This window comes from Oreochromis aureus, linkage group 22, assembly GCF_013358895.1.
Source record: "Oreochromis aureus strain Israel breed Guangdong linkage group 22, ZZ_aureus, whole genome shotgun sequence".
NCBI lineage: Eukaryota > Metazoa > Chordata > Actinopteri > Cichliformes > Cichlidae > Oreochromis > Oreochromis aureus.
This window is the reverse complement of record NC_052962.1, coordinates 25,888,733-25,913,443: the sequence shown is the minus strand read 5'-3', so window position 1 is coordinate 25,913,443 and position 24,711 is coordinate 25,888,733. Positions and strand designations below refer to the sequence as shown.

The 24,711-nt window shown below is 41.2% G+C and overlaps 1 protein-coding gene across 7 annotated transcripts in view; it reads right to left on the bottom strand.

Annotated features, from left to right (window-relative positions):
- LOC116318909 (exostosin-1c) overlaps nt 1–24,711 on the bottom strand; it is a 103,034-nt gene that overhangs the window by 60,912 nt on the left and 17,411 nt on the right. For 3 of the 7 annotated variants that reach the window (XM_031738077.2, XM_031738076.2, XM_039605555.1), the window contains exon 2: nt 11,418–12,807. In XM_031738077.2, the coding sequence (XP_031593937.1) occupies nt 11,418–12,364 (947 nt within the window). In that variant the 5' untranslated portion in view covers nt 12,365–12,807. Of the gene's footprint in view, nt 1–11,417; nt 12,808–13,053; nt 13,107–22,868; nt 23,173–23,879; nt 24,137–24,711 lie in introns of those variants that run through there. The other 4 variants (XM_031738078.2, XM_039605552.1, XM_039605553.1 and 1 more) reach the window with 4 other exon arrangements.

Below are 24,711 nucleotides of genomic sequence, written 5' to 3'. Positions count from 1 at the left end.
CCACCCACTCACACTTACTGGAGTTGTATAGCTTTGCTACGACTGAAGAACGAAGAGCTGAGAGCGGAAACAGCTGAATGAGTTTACTCACTGGCAGAGGTTGACAGGAAAGAACATTTTCAAGGCCAAAGCAAGCTTGAATCTTTATACGCTAAATCTGCTATATAAAAAAAAGACCAATCACATTATAGATAGTTATAGTTTTTTTCTACTTTTTGTGGAACCTAAAGTCATTTTTAAAAGATTTTTAAAAAGTGTTTCTGCATACAATTTGACTCCCAACATAAACTGCACAATAAATTCAGATGTAATTTGCCATCGGGCAAATGTTTCATCCCCAAGCTATAATCAGTTCCCCAAAGAAGAATCTTATTAAATATGGCTTTGATTAGCCTTCTGCTCTGAATTATTTCTACTGAAAAATTAGATTCACTACTCAAGTCATAACTAAAGTTATAACTTTAAGCCAAATCTCCCGTATTATCAGTGCGAAACAGAGCCATCGTTGAGACGGGCTCTGGATAAGCCCCCTCCTTATCCAGTGTGTATTAAAGATCCTGAGCTCCTTTGGAATAAACTGAGATGAACTCTGTCAAGATTTGTTTAGACATAGTTTGTAACCGCGTGACCTCAGAAAAAAATACTACTGCTTCCAAACTCCTGAAGGCTATCAGAAGAAAACGGAACTATTTTTAAACCATCGCTGTTTTCACACGTGTGAACGCAGTGAGGTCAAACCGCAGACAGAGGATTTTACAGGTAAGGTGATCCAGTTCGAAGCACCTGGATAATATTTGCTACAAAATATGACAACGTGACTACACTTTATGATTTATGATCAGGTGCCTCTACTGACAAGTGAAATGTTTTAGTTTAAAATTAGATACAGAGGAGCTGGAGTGTTACAAAACTATTAATGTTATCTGAGCATTTAGTTGTATCTCACTTGTCTTGGACCTTATTCTAACAATGTTACCATAAAAGACTACTCTCCACTACAACACCACTAGAATTTGCTTGACTGATGGTAAATAAAAAGTTTATCAGTGATTTATGGGCACTGATATACTTTATGAGTATTGGAGAAATGTAGGCTGCTATGTTGTAAAGCTCTCCGGTTTATAAACCATGCATATTCTGCTGATGTTACAAAGTTAGATGAGAAGGAGAAATCCACTCTTGTACCTGTCCATTAAGCACAGCATGTTATCTTGCAAAGAACAAGGATTCAAACAGGGGGAAAGTTAGTCTCCTTTGTGCAACAATAAAAAAACTCTGATAATCATCTTTCTTATGCTCACTAACAGTTATGTTACATTTTAAGTCAGTAGGTTTGAAAACTGGAAAACGGAAACCTAAATGATTTATATACCACTGATAACCCATTCACGAGGTACCTTAGCTGAAATACAAAAATCAATCCATGATGGATGTAGGAGACGGAAAAAGGTGCACAGACAGATATGCAGACAGTGGTCAAAACTTTGTAACTTCTTGAAGTGTGGATTAAATAAAGACATTTCCCCTTGTTACTTTTTGCATGGTGAAAAAAGGGTTTATCAAAACGTGCATGGGGTTCGGGAGAGCATGGCGTCAAAACTGGAATGCATAGATTAGCAAGTCAGAAGCAAAAGGGGGTACTGTTCGTCAGGGCTTGTATGCAGCATTTATGCATGTGATTAGCACAATTGCATGCAGGACAATCGTGTGCAACACTAAACACACAGCTGTGCTGTCAAAAAAAGTTTGCCTTCATGGAGAAGCTGGGTCTTTTCATAAATTATGCATACCGGAGCTCAGAAAGATGGAAGGAGGCCTGCAGTCAACTGCAGGACTGTATACAGTATAGTCTGAAAAAAATGAGAAAAGGAAGGAAATATAATGAGGGAAAAAAGTGAAGGGGTCGTGTAGAGGATACATGCAAAAAAAGGTGTAAGTTAGGGGGAGAAAGAATGATTACAGTAAGCTGTAAAATCCTTACATGTGTGTGTGCAATTAGATTTGCTGTTGTTTTTAATGTGGGGATTCAACTTAAGATCTCTTAAATGTTAAGTAAAGCCTGTGTGGTGCAGATGTGTCTACCGTTTTTTGGTTTTTTTGCTGCTGGAGTTTTCCAGACCTGATGCAGCACAAAGCTGCTGAGACCTGAGCTGACTCATGTAGGGCTGTGGCTCCAGCGTCGATGGTTTTGCTTGGGTGACAGTGCAAACAACAAGCTTTAGTTACAATAAATGCCCTCTGACAGGACGGATAAATTACAAGCTATTTTAAACAACTGAAGAAGCAGGTTTAGTAAAAATTCAAATGGAAATAATAGCGTTTAGGAAGTGGGAGGTTTGAGGCTTTGAGTACAGCGGTTGAGAAAACAATGGCTGCATAAAGACTGGAACGCAAACATTTAAAGACAAATGATAAGCAGGTTGCGACTGGCTTATCCTTTATCGGAAATACAAAATGTAATTCAGTTCTATGTGGAATAAAAGTTGTTTTTCAGTCCAGATGAGCAGCGATTGGAAACTTTCAAAGACCACTGCCAAAAAAAATCTTTTTCCAAGTAAGAAATAGAGCCAAAGGCATCATTTCCACTAGATAAAGTGAACTTGAATTGATTTGTGACCTTACAAATGTGCCTCCCTCGCTCACATTTTTGGCTAAAACCAATAATAACCATCTAAATACTAAGAATTGAGAGTCAAATCAAGCTTACAAATTACTCCTTGGCCAAGTGTTATCGGTCCACAATAATTCCTGGAAGTGAGATCACAATATATGTTACAGAAATAAACAGAAAACTGTGTGCTCCGTGATGAAATTGGGAGAAATTCCCTATTTTTTTAACCTAAAAGAGACCAAGGTAAAAGAAAAAAATCAAAAGGTGTAATTATCCTAATACTTAAAACCAGTATTGAGGCTAAACCAGCCTCCTTCATACTTTAATTAAGACAACTTCTTTTACTTCCACTTTGGTCTCCACCAACTGCAATTACACAATTCTGTCTGTTAAGCTGCCAGGTTATGTTAACTAGATAATTAATCAGAGCTTTTGGGGCTTTTTATAATGAGATGAGACAACACTCCTTTCAGACATTTTGAAACTTGAAACTTGTAATCAAACCAAAAAAATAACATTAATAAAGACATTAAAACTTGTTAGAGCTTAGGGGAACTGCATAATTTCATTAGTTGGGTCTCAGTCACACAGGGCTAGAGACTGCTTGGTGACCCTATGGCAACCTCTGATAGCTAAAGCAAAGTTAGCATTTTGCTAACTTTGCTAACAGATGCTAACTTGTCTGCAAGCAAGTTTTTAAAACCAGTACCGATATTTGGTGATATTTGCAGATAGTTTTCCTTTCTTTTAGACAGATGAAACATAAATATGTTGGTGTTTATGAGCTCTTACTAAGACACTATGACAATGCTATTAAATAATGATTGTGTTCTATTGCTTGTTTATGGCACGCTATGCCCAGTGCTTCTCATTTTAGATTTCCAAACATGTGTTCCCAACATGGAAGTTGCAGAGTGCCCACTGGTGCACAAAGTATGCAACATCTACACTCATAACATGGTTGAAGGGTGTTTCGTCTGTCTTAATCCATCGGCCATGTTAATTATTAACTTATTGCCCAGTATTGATATATTGAGATAGATTGTTCTGACTTTATTCTTCAGGCCAATCATTAGTGACACCTTTCCACATTTCACAGCCATCAAATCCACTGTTACTTTGAAAATACTGATTATAATGGATTTAAAGCAAACTTAAAACCAGCAAGTTTGTGAGTGAGCCAGCAGGTTAATCTTAAGCCCTGGATACAATTTGAGGCACTGTCTAATTTAATATATACAGGGAGTGCAGAATTATTAGGCAAGTTGTATTTTTGAAGAATAATTTTATTATTGAACAACAACCATGTTCTCAATGAACCCAAAAAACTCATTAATATCAAAGCTGAATGTTTTTGGAAGTAGTTTTTAGTTTGTTTTTAGTTTTAGCTATTTTAGGGGGATATCTGTGTGTGCAGGTGACTTTTACTGTGCATAATTATTAGGCAACTTAACAAAAACAAATATATACCCATTTCAATTATTTATTTTACCAGTGAAACCAATATAACATCTCCACATTCACAAATATACATTTCTGACATTCAAAAACAAAACAAAAACAAATCAGCGACCAATATAGCCACCTTTCTTTGCAAGGACACTCAAAAGCCTGCCATCCATGGATTCTGTCAGTGTTTTGATCCGTTCAGCATCAACATTGCGTGCAGCAGCAACCACAGCCTCCCAGACACTGTTCAGAGAGGTGTACTGTTTTCCCTCCTCCTTGTAAATCTCACATTTGATGATGGACCACAGGTTCTCAATGGGGTTCAGATCAGGTGAACAAGGAGGCCATGTCATTAGTTTTCTTCTTTTATACCCTTTCTTGCCAGCCACGCTGTGGAGTACTTGGACGCGTGTGATGGAGCATTGTCCTGCATGAAAATCATGTTTTCTTGAAGGATGCAGACTTCTTCCTGTACCACTGCTTGAAGAAGGTGTCTTCCAGAAACTGGCAGTAGGACTGGGAGTTGAGCTTGACCCCATCCTCAACCCGAAAAGGCCCCACAAGCTCATCTTTGATGATACCAGCCCAAACCAGTACTCCACCTCCACCTTGCTGGCGTCTGAGTGGGACTGGAGCTCTCTGCCCTTTACCAATCCAGCCACGGGCCCATCCATCTGGCCCATCAAGACTCACTCTCATTTCATCAGTCCATAAAACCTTAGAAAAATCAGTCTTGAGATATTTCTTGGCCCAGTCTTGACGTTTCAGCTTGTGTGTCTTGTTCAGTGGTGGTCGTCTTTCAGCCTTTCTTACCTTGGCCATGTCTCTGAGTATTGCACACCTTGTGCTTTTGGGCACTCCAGTGATGTTGCAGCTCTGAAATATGGCCAAACTGGTGGCAAGTGGCATCTTGGCAGCTGCACGCTTGACTTTTCTCAGTTCATGGGCAGTTATTTTGCGCCTTGGTTTTTCCACACGCTTCTTGCGACCCTGTTGACTATTTTGAATGAAACGCTTGATTGTTCGATGATCACGCTTCAGAAGCTTTGCAATTTTAAGACTGCTGCATCCCTCTGCAAGATATCTCACTATTTTTGACTTTTCTGAGCCTGTCAAGTCCTTCTTTTGACCCATTTTGCCAAAGGAAAGGAAGTTGCCTAATAATTATGCACACCTGATATAGGGTGTTGATGTCATTAGACCACACCCCTTCTCATTACAGAGATGCACATCACCTAATATGCTTAATTGGTAGTAGGCTTTCGAGCCTATACAGCTTGGAGTAAGACAACATGCATGAAGAGGATGATGTGGACAAAATACTCATTTGCCTAATAATTCTGCACTCCCTGTATATGACAAGACTTGATGAAAGCACTGAGGGGAGAGGACCGATGTGTGGGATTAGAAAGACATGAGCTTGAGAGGAGGAAAAGAACGGAGGATGGAGTGTAGAAGTGCCAGAGAATCAAGGCTGCGTCTCATTTCCAAGTATTCTAAACAGAGACAGCAGATATGGGCCACACAAACCACACACACACACACAAACCACAGCATCTCCAGAGGTACAATTTCACAGGCCCTAATTACAGTGGGCTGCAGCATTTCTTATTCAGTTTGCCAAAATCTTAAACTGCACTTTCTCATATTGCATTTACAGATCCAGGCACACACATACATAATTATGCATGTTCCCACCCACATATTAATTTAGATTGCGCTTGTGCGGAAGTAGTAACTACGCTGCTATATTTTTTTCAATGTTTACCAGTAGCTAACAACAGCACTACCTTCTTTTCCAGCCTTGATTCACTTTTCATCAACTGCACTGAAACCCTTCGTAGTTTAGGAATTCTTACACATTTGCAAGCACACGACAGCTGAACAGATTGCACCTATCCATTTCGAATCACACAGGCTTGGGAGCATTGCTGCAGCTTTTCCTTCTAACTTTTAGGGTAGAAAATTCCTTCAGTTCTGTTTTGCCCGATTAGTATGCTACATTCATTCTGAACTCTCACCCAGGTTCTAAAGTCTGATTGCTCGCTCTTTCGCCTTCAACAACCTCAGCCTCCTTCAAGGGAGGTCATCAATAATCACCATCGGTTTCCAACTCAAGAACTTATATAAACCAACAACGCAGTTAAAACTAACAGTGAAGTACAGCATTTAAGCGACTGAAATCTCCTCCTCCTCCTGTGTTATCCATCTTTGGTTAAGCCACCACCAGTTCCACTTCACAAACACACTTCTTAGCTGGAAGTTTAGAACTCAGTGTTTTTGGCGGCACCTTTTGTACGTTTCTCTCCCTTTCTTTCTCCCCTCTCTCTCTATTTTTCGCACTCTTGCTCATTTACATTCACTGTACAATGCAACCAACCCAACCTTTTCTTAGAGAATTCTATAAAGCGAGGGAAACTAGGCCATTAGGCTGCAGCGCTGCTTCTCCCTTGCTTCAACTATCGCCGCTATTCCAATTCCCAGTCTTTCTCTCCCACTTTGCCACCCTCCCTCCTGCCCTGTTTGATACTCGCTTTTTCCTCAACTTGCCTGCGGTATCACCCAGTCTCTCTCCCCCCCTCCACCTTTTTTTTTTTATAATCTTTATCACATGGCATTTTTCTTTTCTTCCTTTCTATCTTGCTACTCTTATGCCTTGGGTACCACTGTGTCCTATCTCCAACTTGTCTCTTTTCTATTTCATTCTGTATTCCCTCCCTATCATCCATAATCCATGTACGCTCTCTCACACACACACACACACACACACACACACACTCAAAGTTCCACACCAGTAAAGTCGAACCAAAAAATATTTCCAGGCACCTTCTGTTCCTATTCAGATTTCCTTTTCCCTATGGCACATTTTAATGGGATTCTTTGGGTCCAATTTACCAATTGTTCTGCACTTTTAACGAGTGACTTTGTGTTAATAGAATTGGTGGCGACAAAGGTATTTAACAAACCCTTAAAGAAAAAAAGTACTTTGAGGACTTCCATGGAGATACCAATTTTCCCTTAAGCCAGGAAAAGTGCAACACTTATACACAATTCAACAAAAACACAATATAACCTCAACATTTTAGAACAAACCGTCTTTAAACCTAAGCTGGACACATAGCTTTTATTAATAATGCTTTTGAAACGGCTGCTGTCTGGAACGGTGGCTGGAGGAAAGGTTGTTGCTTTGTTATATTATGTATAAAGTACAAAAGTGTGTAGCATGAATTTATCGAAAGCCTTGTGTGTTTTATTTATTTTTTATTGTAAAGCAGTTTAATTTTAAATGTGCTATATAAATAAAATTTACTGACTTACTTACATTTTAGGAGCATAAAGACAAAGTAAAACAGGTAAAACCTCTATTGGTGTTACACACAGTAGGTATGGCGAGGTATACTGAGGATAAACTTCAGACATTTGTATGAAAAGGTATAATTTCAACTTCTGATGCTGAAAAAACATCCTTGACGATAGTGTTGATTTTTTTTCTTCTTTCTTTTTTGTTTTAAAGTGTAAACAGAAATGAAATTATTAACCTTTTAAACCTCAGCAAACAAAACTAAATCTATCCTCTAGAGATGGCAAGAAGATATTTTTTTATATTTTTTGCTAAATCTATGGGCCGAGCCGAGGGTCAAAATAATTTTGAGTTGGTGATATTATGTTCAAGACAAATTTCACAGACTGTCTGTAGGCTTAATCCTCTTGGTGTAAACTACCGTGAGTCAGTGAGGAACACAATTACCTTAACACAAATTAAGCTACTTGTGTTAAGGGGTTAATTTAAAAAAAGATGCAATGTATGGATGAACTTGTTTACTTGTAAAAAATATTGCTTTCCAATTTGGAAACTGAGCCTATGAGTTGTGCAAGTGTATCACAGTTTAGGACCTTCAAAGTGTAGGACCTTTGATCTTCACAGCTTTTATATTATTCCCTCAGTTGCGATGTTATTACCATTTACGCATGCTGTACACCAAACTGCTAACATTCAGACTCTTCAGTAAAAAAATATGTATTCTATAGACTCATAGACTAAAAAGTTTATTTTTTCCTTTATATCCACCAGCTATGACTTTATACTGAAAAGCTGTTTAGCAAGAGATCCATTAGCGAATGTAATCTCATTACCCATATAGCATTTCTTCCTTATAAAACTTCATATATCTTTACTGGTAAAACAAAATGAGGAGTCAGTGTTTACCCAGAAGGAAACTTTTTTGCATTCCTATCATTTTCTCATTTAAAAAAAAAAAAAAAGGGGGGGGGGGGGATTTTTATTGGGGCAGAAAAATTATGTCATGACGCTCGACTGTTCGTTCCATCTGAGTCCCCCCCCTTTTCCTAGGTTCCTCCTCCCCCCCCCCCATGGGTTGCTTATGTCACTGATTGTCCAGGTCTCTCAAGGCTAATCTGCTGGTGTACCAGATGCAGGCGATCATTAACCTGGTGCTACCTTCTAAGAGCCTCATTAACCAAGACACGGTCTCAAACGCGAACACAAGCTCATGCACTCCTGTGTATAGCAGTGACAGTCACAAACAAAGAAACATGCTTTCTCAGTGACTATTAGGAGCACAGCAGTCGCTTTTCAGTTGCATTTTTGATCAAAAATAAAGAAGCAAAATATGTAACTGCAGACAGATTGAGTAACGAGGATGTGTTGCTACGTGATCTAAATCTTGCTGCTGCAGTTTTTCTTTCCTTCTCCTGTTTCTTTGACACGTCTTAATTCAACGGCCACCACGGTTCTCATGTTCTCCCTGCAGAAATCCCCCTTTTTCTTTCCCCCAGAGGGAAATTCAAAGGATGCAACAAGAGAGATGATCCAGCACCTTCCCCTGCTCCCATCCCCTCTCATCTCTAATTCACCAGAGAGAGAGAATTCATACAAAAGGAGAAAAGGTTTCTTTTTAAACCAGCTTTTTTAAAACTTTTTTTGTACAAATGACAGTTGTCTCACTTTGCCTCCCCCATTCGCACCCTTGCACCCTCAGAGCCGTTGCTCTAACACAGATTTATATTGGAACTGCCTCTCATCCCCCACCATCCTCCCTACCTCCTCATAACCCTCCCACCTCCCCACCCGGTGTTTAAGTAGTGGGCTGTGTGGAATAAATGAGTTCATTCATAAGTCTTATGGAGCTCCATCCCTATGCCACCCAGTCCAATGTAAACAAGCCTAAGGTATAGTCTACAGCATGTTCCTGGATCAGATCAACCAACTATGGAATTTGAAGCAAAATATAATATATTGTATAGTGTGACATCACAACTTTCCATATTCATTATATTAGTATACTGACAATGTTGAACTCGAACTTCTACCTCTAATTCTTTTCCTGCTCTTTGCAGGAATCCATCATCTCCTGTCTCCAAATGTTCTGCACCATCAGAATGCCATGGTATGTTTCTATGAACGGACAGGCACTGACTTTATAATGAGAAGCTCTGTCAGCACTTCAGCTGCAGAGACTTTTATTACAAAGTGTAAGTTCAGCAAGTGGGAAGTGAAAAAGAGAGGCCCGTGTTGTTCATCTCTATGTAAATGCTACTGCAAAGAATAATAAAAGATAATAAAAATTGCACAAATAAGTAGACTATAGTCACAGAATTACACTACTGAACATATATTTGATTGCTCCATACGAAATGATTACATTTATTCCTGCTTAATGAAAAAAAAGTTATTAAAACTTGATTAATAAAACTCATTAAGAAGCATGGAAACAGCCACTGGGGTCTACAGCTACTCCACATTTAATACGTCCATAACAATTACCAGGGTGTAACGTTTTCTTTACAGTAAACAGAAAAAAGACGTGTTGATGCTGGATTTCAGGCTTTTTGTGCACAGGAGCACTAATTATTCTTCCTGTAAACCAAAACCTGAATGTCTGGTTGATGTTGACCTTCACCTGTGTGTCAGCTGTAAGGCAACCGTTGGCAGATAAACCTGTTTTGATTCATTTGGCCTGGGATAGATCTTAATAAGAAAAAAAAATAAGTTGTGTTTTTTTTTTTGCAACTGAATCAAAAGCTGAACACCCAGCAAAAATGGAAAAAGAAAAAAAAAAGGTTTGCATGTGACTGAGGTGTGAACAGCTTATGCTGATGTTTCACAATGCACAACTGTAAGAAACGCACGATGAGAGGTACTGATCAGCTCCGAGGCACATGGTTCTAATTGACTGGAAAAATATCGAACGGGTTCTCGATCCCCATCCCCGAGTGTGACAATTTACTGTCTAGGCTGTAACAAGTGAGCAAGAGGGAAAGAAAGCACAGGGAGGAAAAGACATGTTTATCAAGCTGCTGCTGCGAAATGTACAAAGCAGATGGGTGTGTTTCCAAAAGCTTTTCATTATTAAATCGACAATGGGATAAAAACCACTGGGTGAAGAGCTTCAAACAGCACACAGGGCTTCAGTGGAAATATATATTTTGTTAGTTGTGACATTGTTCAACCAGTTTTCACGTCACATCCCGACATTAATATGTTTTAGCAATAAATCACTTTAGATGTTGCTGTAAGCTCATTTCTCAATGCGTTTTATCCTCTCCACCTCTTTGTCTTGACTTAAGTAACAGTGACAAGCATTCTTGGTGCAACACGAGCAAGAACATCTTGCCGTGAAAAACATGGACGGTGTGAACAAAAGAAAAATAGCACCCTTAAACCCAACAGCAGTTTATTATTAACAGATTTCAGAAAGCCATTCTTTGCGCTGACCTTTGCTTTGGTTCGTTTCACACAGCAGTTCCAGTTGTAATTCATTAGCTGCGGCTATGCTTTTTCCTGGACTTGCATTATTACACACAAAACACAAAGAGGAAATAACTGCACGTGCACTTTGGCCGAATTCCCTAATTTGCCCATCTATCACACTGTAATATATTTAAAACCCTAAATAGTAAGGGTGCTCAAGGTCAGTTACCACAAGTTAGACGCATTACAATCACCGTTTAATAGGACTAATATAATTTAAGAATAAAAAGGATCGCTGGAAGTTGTGACCTGAATCTAAATTTCCAGAGACGTGAGTTAGTGTCTAAAATCTTTGATCTAGGATGCAACTGCCAAATATCATAAGCTCAGGCAGTCAAAAAGTGTGCAGCAATAAAAGAGAGACAAAAATAACCAGTGGGGCACGAAAGCTACCCCTGACACTGCTTGTAGAAAATCAGCTACATCTAAAAGACCAATAAAACAGCATGTAAAGTTCAAACGGGAAGGCAAGCAGAACAACCCCATTGTGTATTTCTTAATAAAAAATATAAACCTTTCCACCATTTCTTATGAATCCTTATATAATGCCACATTGACTCATACGCTCATCGTGGCCCATCTTACCTCTCGTATTCCAGGTTGTCATGGTCACAGCGGGCGTCTTTGTGCTTCTCCCAGTCCTTCCCGTGGCGGCATGTTGTCAACGACACAATGTCCTTGCCATTGTGAATGTGATGGAGCGCATTTCTTGTGTCTGAGCCGATGCCCGTTAGATAGCGCTTCCCTTTGAACATCAGCAGGTACTTCCTTCGTGGTGGAACTGTGTTCCTCACCAGCCAGCCCCGCTCTCCACCCTTCTGCGGGTGATCCTTTGAGAAGAGAGGGATGGAGACATCGAAGCCCGGTCTGAAATGTTCTGTGTTGAGGCTGGCTTTGGCTAAGATGGCCTGGCCAATGTTGAAGCCCAGGTCCTCTGTGTAGTTAGGCCACGTGCCTGAGTACAGGTTGAAAATCAGATGGTTCCGCCCGTCGTTCCACAATGGGTAACCACGGATACGTTCATCCACATTGGGCACAAACTGTCCTGATAGCTGGTCCCTGTCTAAGGTGTCTATCCCAAGCACGAACAGACATGCCTCACGGGGGTCTGAGGTGTAGTATCGTGACTCGGCTATAGATGCTAAGATCTTCCTGTAGCTTTCCGACACGCGGTCGTTTTTCTCAGATGGATATATGTACACTCTGAACCCTTCCCTTCCTCTACGGCGACACCGAGAGAAGTCAAAACAGGTCTCCATGCGACAGCGGCTGTCTTTATAAATGGCAGACCATGCCTGGCGCCGCTGGCGGGGTGACTCTGCCATCCCCGGGTCTGTCTGAAGTTCATCCAAGTGGGCATAGCGGGGCAAAAAGGCTCTGTCGGTCCAGTTGGGCCAGGGGCGCATCACATCACCCCGGTGGCGTGTCAGCAAGCGGAGTAGACGCAGCTGGACTCCTCCACCCCAGTAAAAGAGGACCAGCCAGCAGCACGCACACAAGCCCAGCAGAACATACTTCTTACGCGCCTGCATGAGGGCCTGTGACAGTCTCCTTTTTCCCTGCTCTGTCTCGCTTTCGTCCTCTGTTTTTACTTTCCTTGTCCCCTCAGCTCTGTAGCCTCACAGGGGTTTGGGACTAACTTGCAACTTCTAACAAGGAGCTTCTAATGGAGGACAATGTGTTAACAAGGACATCGCTGCCTCTGAATGTGGCCCAGTCCACTTTGCCATTTAGAAAGGACAGTCTAAGTTACTGACTCCCCTCTTTCAGTCTCTTTCTGGCCTTCCCATTTGCTCTCAACTGTACGCTCAGATGTGTGTATTAGCCCGCCTCTGCTGTAGCACGTGCTGCTGCTTTGTACATTTCTTCCGCTGTCCAGCCCGGCTGAGAGTGATGAAGGGTGATTTCTCCGCTCTCGCAGGCCAAGCTTGCTGCCTCATGGTGCCTGGCACAACTGCTGTCTGCAGGGGCCCTCCTGGGGAGAAGTAAACAAACAAGAATACACATCAGTACACAGAGCAGCATCACAGCTCTGCAACCAGCACTGAGAAACACACTGGGTTATAGTTGTTTAACTGCTGTCTCAGCAGATGCCGTAACTAACACTTTTCATAGCCCAGTGGGTATAGCTTTTCATTTGGGTTAGTCATATGTAATCTGCAACCCCCCGATCACATTTAATACACACAAACACACATATAATCAAATAGCACTCAAGTACCACAGCTGGGTAATGTTTCACAGGCAGCGGAGGGTTTTAAGCTGTCAAAATCCTTCTTCGGCTGGAGCTCATAAGGAGAAAATTGGGAAAAGTTAACTCAGCGCACTTTCAAAAAGGCATCCAACCGAGATCAGCCACACATCAAAATCATCTTTTCGTCAAGTCTACCTTCATCCTTCTCCGGCTCCCACACTCCTATAAAAGGGATGGCTATTTACAGGCTCATTTGTACTATGATGTGCGCCCACTTCTGGAATAGTCTTCCTGTGATAGCATGAGAAACTGGGAGCAGCTGACTGGGCTTGATGCTATCGAGCTCTTCAAGCTCCAGTTGAACTGAAGCAGATACAGTTGGGGTGCAGTGAAGGAGAAAATAAGACGGCGTTTAGCATCTAAAACTGAGATTTGGAAACACAGCAGGAAAACATAACCGCTTTATGGCTCTGAGACGTCCATTCACCGCGGACGGACTGAGCGAAGGCTTTTTGTAAATTTGCAACGGTATTTTTTTTTCACCAAACATCCCCTCATAACTCCTCCAAACTTGTACAGTACCTACAGTGTGTGTCTGTGTGGAGAGCACACCTCACAGTGAAGGTCAGTGTTCTTTCTGCCAGCTGCCACACAAAGGCAGCTTTCAGGCCTCACCTGGCCACCCTCTCTCTACCTCTCATTCACATTCCTCCTTTCTGCCTCTTCTCCAGCTAAGGAGAAGCTAGCCTGCCTTCTCCTCTTGCAGCAAAAACAAGCAGCACAATGACAGTGTGGGTAAACAATGCAGGTTTTCATTCCTCAAACTGAAATATAGCAGGAATGGAGATTTGCATGTGAATTGCTGCGCATAGTTAAAATTCTAATTAGTATGTATTTTACTGGGTGAAAAGTGTGAAAGAAATCAAACATTTTGGCAGTAATTGTTTCTTTAGTTCCAGCTTTTACTAAATATCTCAAGGCTTCAATAAACTCAAGGCTTCTGCAGTTTATTCAACGACAAACTGAAATTCCTGCTCTGCTGTGAGAGAAATACGTGACAGATCGCGCAGACCTCTGTGTTAAGAAGAGCTTTGAATGTCACAACTAAAGTTATTTGGTATATTGTTTTTGCTGAATGAGTAGCTCAGATGACAGAAAATTAATCAACTGATAGCTCGAGCCTTTCATCAAGCAAAAATGTTCAGCATTTGCCGTTTTCACTTTGTGAAAGCGAGCACTCGATGTTACTGCTTGTGTATTTTTTGCTAATGTAATAGCTTTTGGCCAAACAAAAGCATCAATTTGAAATGTCACTGCAATTTTCATCATCGACATCTTTTGTTCCCAATTATTACGAAACAATCGAGGTTAAAGCCCTCATTGCAGTCAAATAAACACGCACTAGATTTCGGGTCACTTTCTATTAAAAATCCCCCAAATGTTCAGATTTAGAGAGGAAGAGAATATAGTAGTAAAAGTCTTAATTTAAGCTTCATTTCTTCATAATTTGCAAGGAAACAGTCAGTATTTGGTATGACCACCTTTATTCTCCTAAAATTTCTTTAAGTAGTCTTTAGGAATAGTTCTACGGGCTCCTTGAAGGACATTCGGCAGCAATATTCATGTCTGGGCTCTGGGCAGCAGCATTATTATTACTACCTGGGCAGTGTATTTGGGATCACAGTACTGCTGAAAAAAATGTTGCTTTCCAGATGGTAGTGAATGTTGGGTTAAAATTTAATGGTACTTTTCTGTGTTCATATTAACATCACTTTTGACAAGATGCCCAAACCATGACATCACCTCCACCATGTTTTAAGAATGGCTGTACCTCCATCCTGAAACCATTTCAGACGGGGCTTCAGTGAAATGGATCAACCAGATGTCACGTGTCAGGTATTTGGTGGATTTTTTCTTATTTCTTAAGGACATGACTTTCAGTTTTTCATCTGCTGTAAGTATTTTGTTGTTGTTTCTGGTTTTTAGCAGTGTGGCTTCTTCTATTGTCCTCCACTTGTCCAAAATACAAAGAAATAATGGAGTGACTCAAGACTTTTGCACAGTGCAGTATATTAATAATATTAACTCAGATTCATCATATGGTCAGTTGCCCAATCAGTACACTGAGCTGTGGTTCTCTTTGCTACAACATGGTATGGAATGCTAAACAGCGCAATACTAAAAACATTTTCAGTTTAGTCCCACCATAAAATACGACTTTATTATTGTGCTTATCAAAATTAAACAGCAGAGGCAACAAATTCCTGAAAGTCTGACTTTGATTAAAGTAACAGTAAATGCTTGAAAGCGTGTATGCAGTCTAACTGTTACATCTGTGCTCATAAGACTTGTGTATAGGACTTGTGTGTGTGCACCACTGCCATGAGTGAGAGCCACAGCGCCCCAGATAATTCGGGTCAGCTAATCTGCCTGTGGAGATGTTAGTGGGTGGTTTATGTCACCTCCTGTGTTTCTACTTTTCTGGCCACAACTGAAATGCAAGCAGTCCAACCTAAGGAGAAACAGACACTTGGGATCCCATTACATGCTCCTCATCAATAATTCACTGGCTTCTTTAGTTAAGGCATTGATTTTCCTTTCTTTATTTTTTTCATGCTTTATGTCCCCTGCCACCAACGAGCGCAATTAGGCCTCAGTTTTATTCAGGATACACTTTGGTGAGAAATGAGCTCTGTCCTGGTGATTTGTGGTTGCAGGGATAATTGATAGTGATGGCGGGAAGGTGTAATAGAAAAGTGATGGAAGGTATCATTATAATGATGGTAATGATGATGGGCATGAAAAATTGATTCCGTTGCCTTATCTAATCTAATGCCAATGCACTTCGCATAAGGACGCCATTGCTTTTGCCCAACCTATGCAGGAGTCTTCCAAAAATAACAGTCCCATAAGGATATTGATTTTAGTGCACCAAGTCTCTCTGCATTCGTGCTGGATGAACAAAATGAATTTCACAATAAGACACCAAGACACCATCTCGAATTTGAATTGATTTCAAATTACAATACAAGGAGAAATATCAGACGAATATCTGAGGCGGTTAGGTTTCAGGTATCAGACTGGTGGAGGATAATAAGCGAATTGAACAGTCAAAGAATTTATTGTTACAAGATATCCAAGTATGTGGAAGCCTCTTGAGCTCTGCTGTGCACTTTTGTATCCAAGGACAAACTGTACAATGTCAAAGAGCGGCTATTAACAATAAGCAATAATGATGATAAAGGCATGCATGCCTGGGCCTGACCAGCTCTGATAGCACCTTTCTACTGCAAATAAGGTGGAGGATGCAGACATAAAGCTGCACACATAAACACAAGTAAGTGGCTTTAAGTGGTGACAGTCCCTCTGTCATGGATCGGTGATGGATCATTGTGGTTGGGTGACTAGCACTGGGGAAAAAAAGCCACAAGGCTCATTGAATAGAGGGACTTTAACGTGGAAAGATAGGGTTCAAGGAAAGGTGAAAGCAGAATTCAGAGCTCTACAATTCAACCCTTGGTGATTTATTTTCCATCTACACCTCCTTACCTCAGTTTATTCATCAAGTCTGTATTTTTACTTTCCCTGTCCTCTCTTTTTCCCACTTTACCCAAGTTCACTGGAGGGTTTCATTTAAACAATACATGTTTTTTGCACCATTTTAAATGTGCAATTTTTCATTCTCTAAAGAGGGATGATGACAGGCATGAAAAACTCGGAATCACAGAAACGAGGAATACACTCAGTGAGGCCAACGATTCTTTGATCATCCGCTTGCCTTAAGTGCAAAGACATTTCTAGGCAGGTTCATTAGAATGTCCTGAGCAAACAATGAAATTGTGTTACAGTGAGGTGAATAAAAACAGGACTGGAACAATGAAATATAAAGGTTATGGTTCATGTATCCGAAGAACAAGACAAACCAGTTTGATACAGACTTTTTTTGATACTTGGTAAGTTCACCTACTTTGCCTTTCTAAACATGCTACGCTTCTAGCATACTCTGACTGAATCTAACACTCACGGACAGCTTTCTTGGGTGCGTCTGTTATTAACATAAATATCTAATTAGATGTGATCAAAACGACCTGCTGAAGTTCAAACTGAGCATCAGAATAGTGACTTTGAACATGGGATGGTTTTTGGAGTCAGATGGGTAGGTGCGAGTATTTCAGAAGCAGCTGATCTACTGGGATTTTCCCACACAACCATCTCTACGGTTTACAAAGAATTGTCCAAAAAAGAGAAAATATCCAGTGAGCAACAGCTCTCATGGTGAAAAAGGCTTTATTGATGCCAGACAAGATTGGCCAAACTGCTGGTGTAGCCATCCTCTGAAGGCTTTGTGACATCAATGTCACAAAGCTCAAATGATCTCAAACTGGTTCAACATTGAAGAAGAGTTGTACTGTACTCAAATGGCCTCCACAGTCACCCGATTGCAATCTAGTAGAGTACCATTAGAATATGATGGATCAGGGCAGTGGCATCATGAATGTTCAGCTAACAAATCTGCAACTGTGTGATGTCATCATGTCAAGGTTTCTGGAACCTTGTTGAATTTATACTACAGAGAATCAGAGGCCAGTAATAGCAATGGTGCATTTAATCAAGTGTCTTGTGTTTGTAAACACCAATTTTAATACCAGTTAAAGTTGATTATTTTCCATTAATAGTCATTCGGTTGTATTACCCTGTACATAATTACATGTATCACATTGTAAGTGAGGGAGTCCACCACTCCTAACCCTGCCCTGAACATTCCTTTATAAGCACCAAAGATTTCCATATATTTTCATCCCATTAATATCAGCTTCACTGTTTACTGCTGTTTCTTTTCACACTGTAAAAACAAAATATAATAATCACAAAGGTTAGGAAAGACCATTTCAGGTAATCAAAGTGCCGGAACAAAATGAGAGAAGTGTCAGTTTTTTGGCAGTTTTTAAATGGAATTAATGGAATTAGAAATAGCAGCCACGGTGAAGTACTCTTAAGGATTAAAGCTTCAAACGATTTAACAATCTATTGACGGTAATTTAATTTGGAAGCAAACCTGCCTGATAAATGCAATAATATTTGGAGGACGTGGAAATATTTAGTCAAAATCTGCAAATGAATAGTAGATAATAACAGAGGAAGGAGAAAAGAGCTCAGCTCTGAGATCGATATTCTATGGGCGATGGCTGGACCCAGTCCCTATTCTTCCTGCCCTCAATCTCGCTCCCTGATGGCCTTATGGGTGTCCCTAAACTGCCTCTACCTGCTGCAGTTTTTCAGAGAACAACACGATTAAGTCATTCAGGAAATGGAATTGAAATTTGTCATCCCATGTCTCCTTTGAATTGTGTTTGCACAGCAGCTTATTCAACTGTGGTTATACAGGCTTTGATAGAAAATGAAAACTGACTTGTTCTGAAATGGATGTTGCCGATGATGGCCTTCTGCTAGAAATTCAGCATTTGTCAATTTGCGTTTCTCTCCCACCAGAAGGGATATTTTTATAAAAGAGGTTTCTGTCATTCGGTGACAGATTGGCTTTTTCCTTATTTGCTCAATTTGATGTTTTCTGGCCACAGCACCAGTGCTGAGCACAACTGACATTGTAAATGCTCAAAATGAAATCCACTACCATTACAGTCATTCTCTGTATGGCAGAGTCATTGCCACTGTCAAAGAAGCAACAGCAGCATTATTATGTCTAAAATGATTTGGGCAGACATAGTGCAGCTTGAAAATTGACACTAGATGGGCAAAATTCTGGGTAAAATGAGATCTCCATCCCTTCCCAAATGATACAGTTAGACAGTCCACCTGAAGGATGAAAGCCCACCACAGCCTGAGACGCATCCTGGGGGATTGCCCTTTGCAAATACAAGTGATTTCAGTGAGTTTTTGTGGTTGTATGCAAGCATATGTCAAAACTATACTTAAATGCACATCTGGCGTGCATGTTGTTGCTGGCCTGCTGCTGGCGATATATTAGTTCAGCAAAATAAAGTGTTCTGAAGAAAACACAAATCTTGTGGTGAGGTGAAAGGCTCAGTCGAGCTAAAATTAAACGCTGGACCCTGTTATTACAGGCCCGAGAGATGTGACAGCGTGACCGAGGACTAGAGGATCATTGCACTGCGTTGTTTATGTTATTACAGTGGTTACCGACTGTTTTTCGCGTGTGATCCTTGAAATGAAACCAGTCTCTACTTGTGATCCCTTAATACTTGCATATTTCACAGACTACGGAGGCCAATTCAAGGAATGAGTCATATTAGCTTCTTAGGGTGCTTTGCATGTAGACTGTTTAGGGTTATAAAGCCCCCCTAGGCTGGAAACCGCTGAGTTAAGTTGACAGTGTCAGCAGAAGCAGGTTAGAGCTTTTTCTGAGGGTGACCGTTTTTAAATGTAACACGCAGCAGTAGAGTAAGTGTGTATCTATGGTCAGGATGCTTTCACTTAATGTAAAAAAAGAGTTTTTAAAGGACTCTATACAGTCCTGTGAAAAACTAAGTACACCCTTAACACCAAGTACTGCTTTCATGGTATTAAAGAAGGTGAGTAGCAGCCTGGTAATGCTGATCATTACCTATATTAAATGATCAGTCAGCATGAGCACATCTATAGAAGCAATAGTTTGGGCATTTTGCTGGTCTACAGCATTCAAATGTGTGTTAACCAAATGGCACAATCTTCCCAGCAGAGGTTATCCCAGGATATTCACTTCAAGGTCAGACTGTGGAATGCTCAGAGCTACATCTCACACTCTAAAGGCCCCAGTTAGAAGTTCCTGACAGTACAATTAGAAAGAGAGTGAACAAGTGTGGCTTGTGGGGAAGGGTACTCTCTATAAAGAACAGGGCAGCACAGCTTAAGGTTCCTCAAGTAGAGATGGAGGCTACGATGCTACAAGCTTGACTGCTCATTACAGCTTTTGTTAGCTGTTCAAGTTTCGGCTCTGGCTGTTGGGTTGGGATCTACTTGGCCTTAACGTGACTCTGGGTACCTCACTGACTTTGTAGTAGCATGCTGTCTGTGCTAATTTGTAAAGACCTGAAGTTGAGTCAGGAGTGTAACGCGGATGAATCTGCTCTAGACACAGTTTACCATTGTGCTCTCGTCCTTTTGTGCAATAAAGGTAAACACAATGCCTTTATCCCCGCTCCTCAAAAGTTGTGCATGGACATTTGCATTCTCAATTGCACTTTTATCAGGAAATGTTTATAAAAGGGCTATGGAGCGTTGGTGAAAATGGCTTTTGTGTATGTTTCTTTGTACTTTATATTCTTGGTGTTTTTCTCTGGCATAATAAATCTGAATACCTGGAAAATAAAAGCATTTCTATAGCTTTTTCAAAACATAAAACCTGATTAGGAGTCAGTGAGTATGAGGGGTTTGCCTGTCTGTAGTCACATCACTCAGTCCGTGAAGGGCTTCCGCCTTTGACAGACCTGCATTAAAGGCTTGGGATGTGATCCATGTTCCATTTTCTGTCCTTACGTACTGGTTGCCCTTTGAAATTGAGGTGCTCTTTACACTCCCACACACTGTATGCATATATAAGCAGATACACACACACACACACACACACACACTTTGGTCTTTGCTGAACAAATGACTTTTTACTTTATAAAAAAATCCTCTCTCTTGCTGTCTCCACGCAGCTACTGAAGTCTTTTTCCATTAGCTCGACCACCTCAGAACCATAATGGCCATAAACTTAATCAAGCACCGGTTCTTTTATGAGGCCGTTTTCATAATATGGATAACAGCACATTCGTCTCCAGCTTAATAAAACCGCATTGCTCCGCCTTGGCCAAGGTACTCCGACACGGTTAATAAGATGTTTACCTCAGGCTGAACGCCCTGCAACGGAACCAGCCTCCAAACCACGCTCACATTCCAAACCCGGCGTAATTACAAGCCTGGTTGATTAATTATGTCTCAACAATATGCTGCACTCCAACGCCACAAGGGCTAATTAACAAAATGAACAAGATGGGCAGGAACACTTATTAGGAAGTTCGAGCTCACTCTCTGAATTTGGCAATGGTGTTTACAGTCCTAAAACACGGGGACAGAATATGTGCGGATATCACACAGGCGGAGAGTAACAATAGCACACCAGTCCAAGCATGTAGAGTAAAAGAGCCTTCGGAGGACACTGATACAGCACAGTGGCTGGCTGTGCACCTGACAACGCACACAGCAGAAACAGCATGCAGCCGAATCCATCTGCCTTATTAACCGGTCCTGCTAACAGTGCATCTTACCTGCGGCGCATCTTATCTCTGCAGCTTCGGCCCAGAGGCAGTCTCATCACAGAACTCTAATCAGATGGGACTATAAACAATCTGACCTTGACAACACCTGATTAGATATACGATCTGACCCTAGGATAAGAAAGAAGAACAACATTCCAGGCAGAGAGGTTAATCAGCCCTGCGTCTCTGACATGTGAAATTCGAATAAGAATTTCTCAATCTTGTGGGGAAAATACTTTTTTTAAACAGTCTTTTTTTGTTCAACTGACTGCAGCTTTCACAAGAGTAACAAAAAACATTCTTTAAGACATTACACACACTTACACAAGGAGAATGACCAACAATAGAATACTAAAACAGATAGTCAAAAGGTTGCACAATGCAAACTCCAAACTCAGCCCACTTAAGGAACGTGTGATTGGAAATTCCTGCTGTCCGTGGAATATGCATTCCATCTAGCTTTGGCAAAGGCTTTGACATGACAAGATTTGTGAGTGTCTTATTCACGAGGGAAGGTATTACAGAACCATCATGAATGAGAAATCCCATTAAGATGAGGAGGTTGCCATTACAAAAAATGTCATTTCATAAATCAAATGAAATCCATGTACAGCTTATTGTCAAGATACAGCCTCCCCTGAGAGCCTTTTGTTTTTTGGGGAGGGTTTTTTTGGAACCTCAGTGATAATGACAGCGTTTTGTTTGGAAGCAGCGAGGTCACCATCATTTTTCATCATAAATAAATAAATAAAGAAAAAAATAACTAGAGACTTGTAATTAAATGCTACAATGAACTCTGCCAGCCTTGTTTGTTTCTTTGGGATTCATTAATACGTGGAGCACTTAGTGGGATGTGAAAGCAGGCAATCTTTCCAGTCTTTCCTGAGCTATTAGCTAATGCAAGATGGGCATTAGCTAAGACAACTGGGCATCAGAACAAAACAATGCCATTTAGAGTGCATCAGAAGATGAGCAGGTGTTTTTTAAAACAGCACTAAAGGAGATGGAAAGCACTTAATTTAGAATTACCATTGTATTTTCGGGACTGAGAATCATTTTGCCGGGCTCCCTGAATGAGCCTCTCAGGAAGAAGTCATAATACAGTCAGTGATATGCACACTCCACTGGTGCACACATGCCTTGTATAATCAGTGTGCCTGTGGTCTGTTCACAATCTCCATCAAATTAGAAAAGATGTCTGGAAAGACTTCATACTGGAGTAAAAGGATTCTTGTTTTGATATTACTGCCAACTATTTTGCAAGCGGAAACAGTAGGACAGCTGAACTACATTACTTAGCTTAATATTCTTGGATGGTGGCAGAGCAACCCGCAGCCCATCTGTCCAGGGGGAGAAGCCTGTGCTGACTTCCCCCAATATCCCAGAGATATAGTTAGAATTACAAAACACAGCTATATACGATCCTATTGTATCAAATTACACCGGAGTCAATAGAGGCATCTGTCATAGTGTGACACAGCAAGGTGTGCAAATCTCACTGTCAAAACGTGCCACAGAAAATCACTGAGATATGTGCTCTGTGCCCCCCCCCCCCCCGAACCAGAACCAGAACCAGAACCATACCTACAGCTGCGCTTTGAACTGTTGATCGTGTTGTCTTGCGGCTCTGCCGTAGCCCGTTTTTTCGGATGACACGAGCTCTGGAGGCTCAAGACACCAACTTCTCCTCCGGAGCCTTGCAAATCCGGAGCCTTACAATATGATTAAGTTCCCACCTTCTGGCACAGCGCACACTGTACGCACAGTCCAGGCGCTTCCAAAAATAAAAAACATAATATTAACAATGCCAAAGCGGAATGTCCCGCCGCCGCCCCCCCATGTCCTCCGAATTTCCCAAATCCCTCACAGCGTGTTCTCCTTTATTATTATCCAGCATGCACCTCTCTCCGTCAGAGCACCATGGACAGCCTCCCCATCACTCACTACTGCTCCGACAGCAACCTGGTTTTACATGCTGCCAAATACAGGCAGCCTGGTAGTCTCGTGTAATCCAGGGGTGGACTGAAGTGCCCCTGTTGCTCTTAGAATGACTTTAAGCGTCAGTGACCTTATCGCATTAATTGATAAAGAGTCGGTCTAACAAGTCTTTCAGATTTACGGTTTCGTATGATGGTGAGGGCTGCTACGAGCACTTGAGATTCCCGTGTCAGTGAGCAGCGAGTAACAAAGGTGCACTGAGCGCTATGCAAACAATACATCAGTGGCTAATAGCAGTCAGCTGCCGCTTTCGAGCAGATAAACGCACTTTACAGGCTATTATCCCGGCTATCAGTGCAAGTGCCGTGATCATAAGCTGGTGGACAGCGAATCTGAAAGCGTTTTGCTTGAATTTTTAAAGAGCGTGAGCTTGCAGCGGTGATTTACGCCTTCAGGACAGAGGGCAAAATGAAAGAAAAAATATGAAATACATATTGCTACAGAAATTATTTCTTAGATGTCAACAGAACCACCTGCTTTAATCTTACTGCTCAAATGCATTCTCAGTAATCACAGCCTCCTCTAAACATAGCAGCAATTACCCAGTACAATCCCCACTGCGCCCCGACTTCTCCCCAACAGAGAGCTCGCCCTTACCGGGTAGCGAACCACGCTCTTCTCCTCCCCACTGGTGATCTTCCGTTTCACACCACGGCCAGGCATTTGCCAATCAAATCAGCGTGCAACCAAAGCTTTCCCCTTTGGGATATGAAAGATGAATATGCGTGATAAATTGTCCATTTTTCCATATCCACAACAGTTCACGCTCGACCCGCCCCCGGGCGGCGGTGATTGGTTCAGAAGCTCCTCGCCGTCTTCGTCGCCCCGTAAAGAAAAACACACATCTGGACTCGACCCTGCACAGCTGGAGCGCTTCGGAAACCCCGAATTACGCACAGGAATTGAACCGACACAGAGGAACGTCACATTTTCTCGTGGTTCATTCTGAGTGTTGAATGTAGTACGCTGTTTATTTTGGCTAAAGATAGCAATCTTGCCGCCTTGGTGGGAAGCATTGTTTCCAGTACACCAGTGTAAACAGAGCCATAAGCAGGTAACAGCTCTTTATAAGGGAGACCAGTATAGAAGAATTACCTCGCTTCAGCAGTTCTATCAGCTGTTTAAAAATAGCTTTTCGTTGATGGCCAAGTTGAGAATAGGCTACAACACATTATTACTCTACATTAAATTAGAGTGCAGCAAGATGCCTCTTTTTTTATTTTGGCAACAGACAAAGACTTATATCCATATAACGGACAGATTCTACAGCTTTATAATATCCGTTTTTTCCTCTTGCAAACACCAATAATATCTAAATTCTCCTATGGACTGCCGCTGTGTTCTATTAGCCTATGTTTGTGTGAAGTAATGTCATTAAATGTTACATGATTAAATTTCCACATCTTTGCATGTTTGACGAGCTACAACA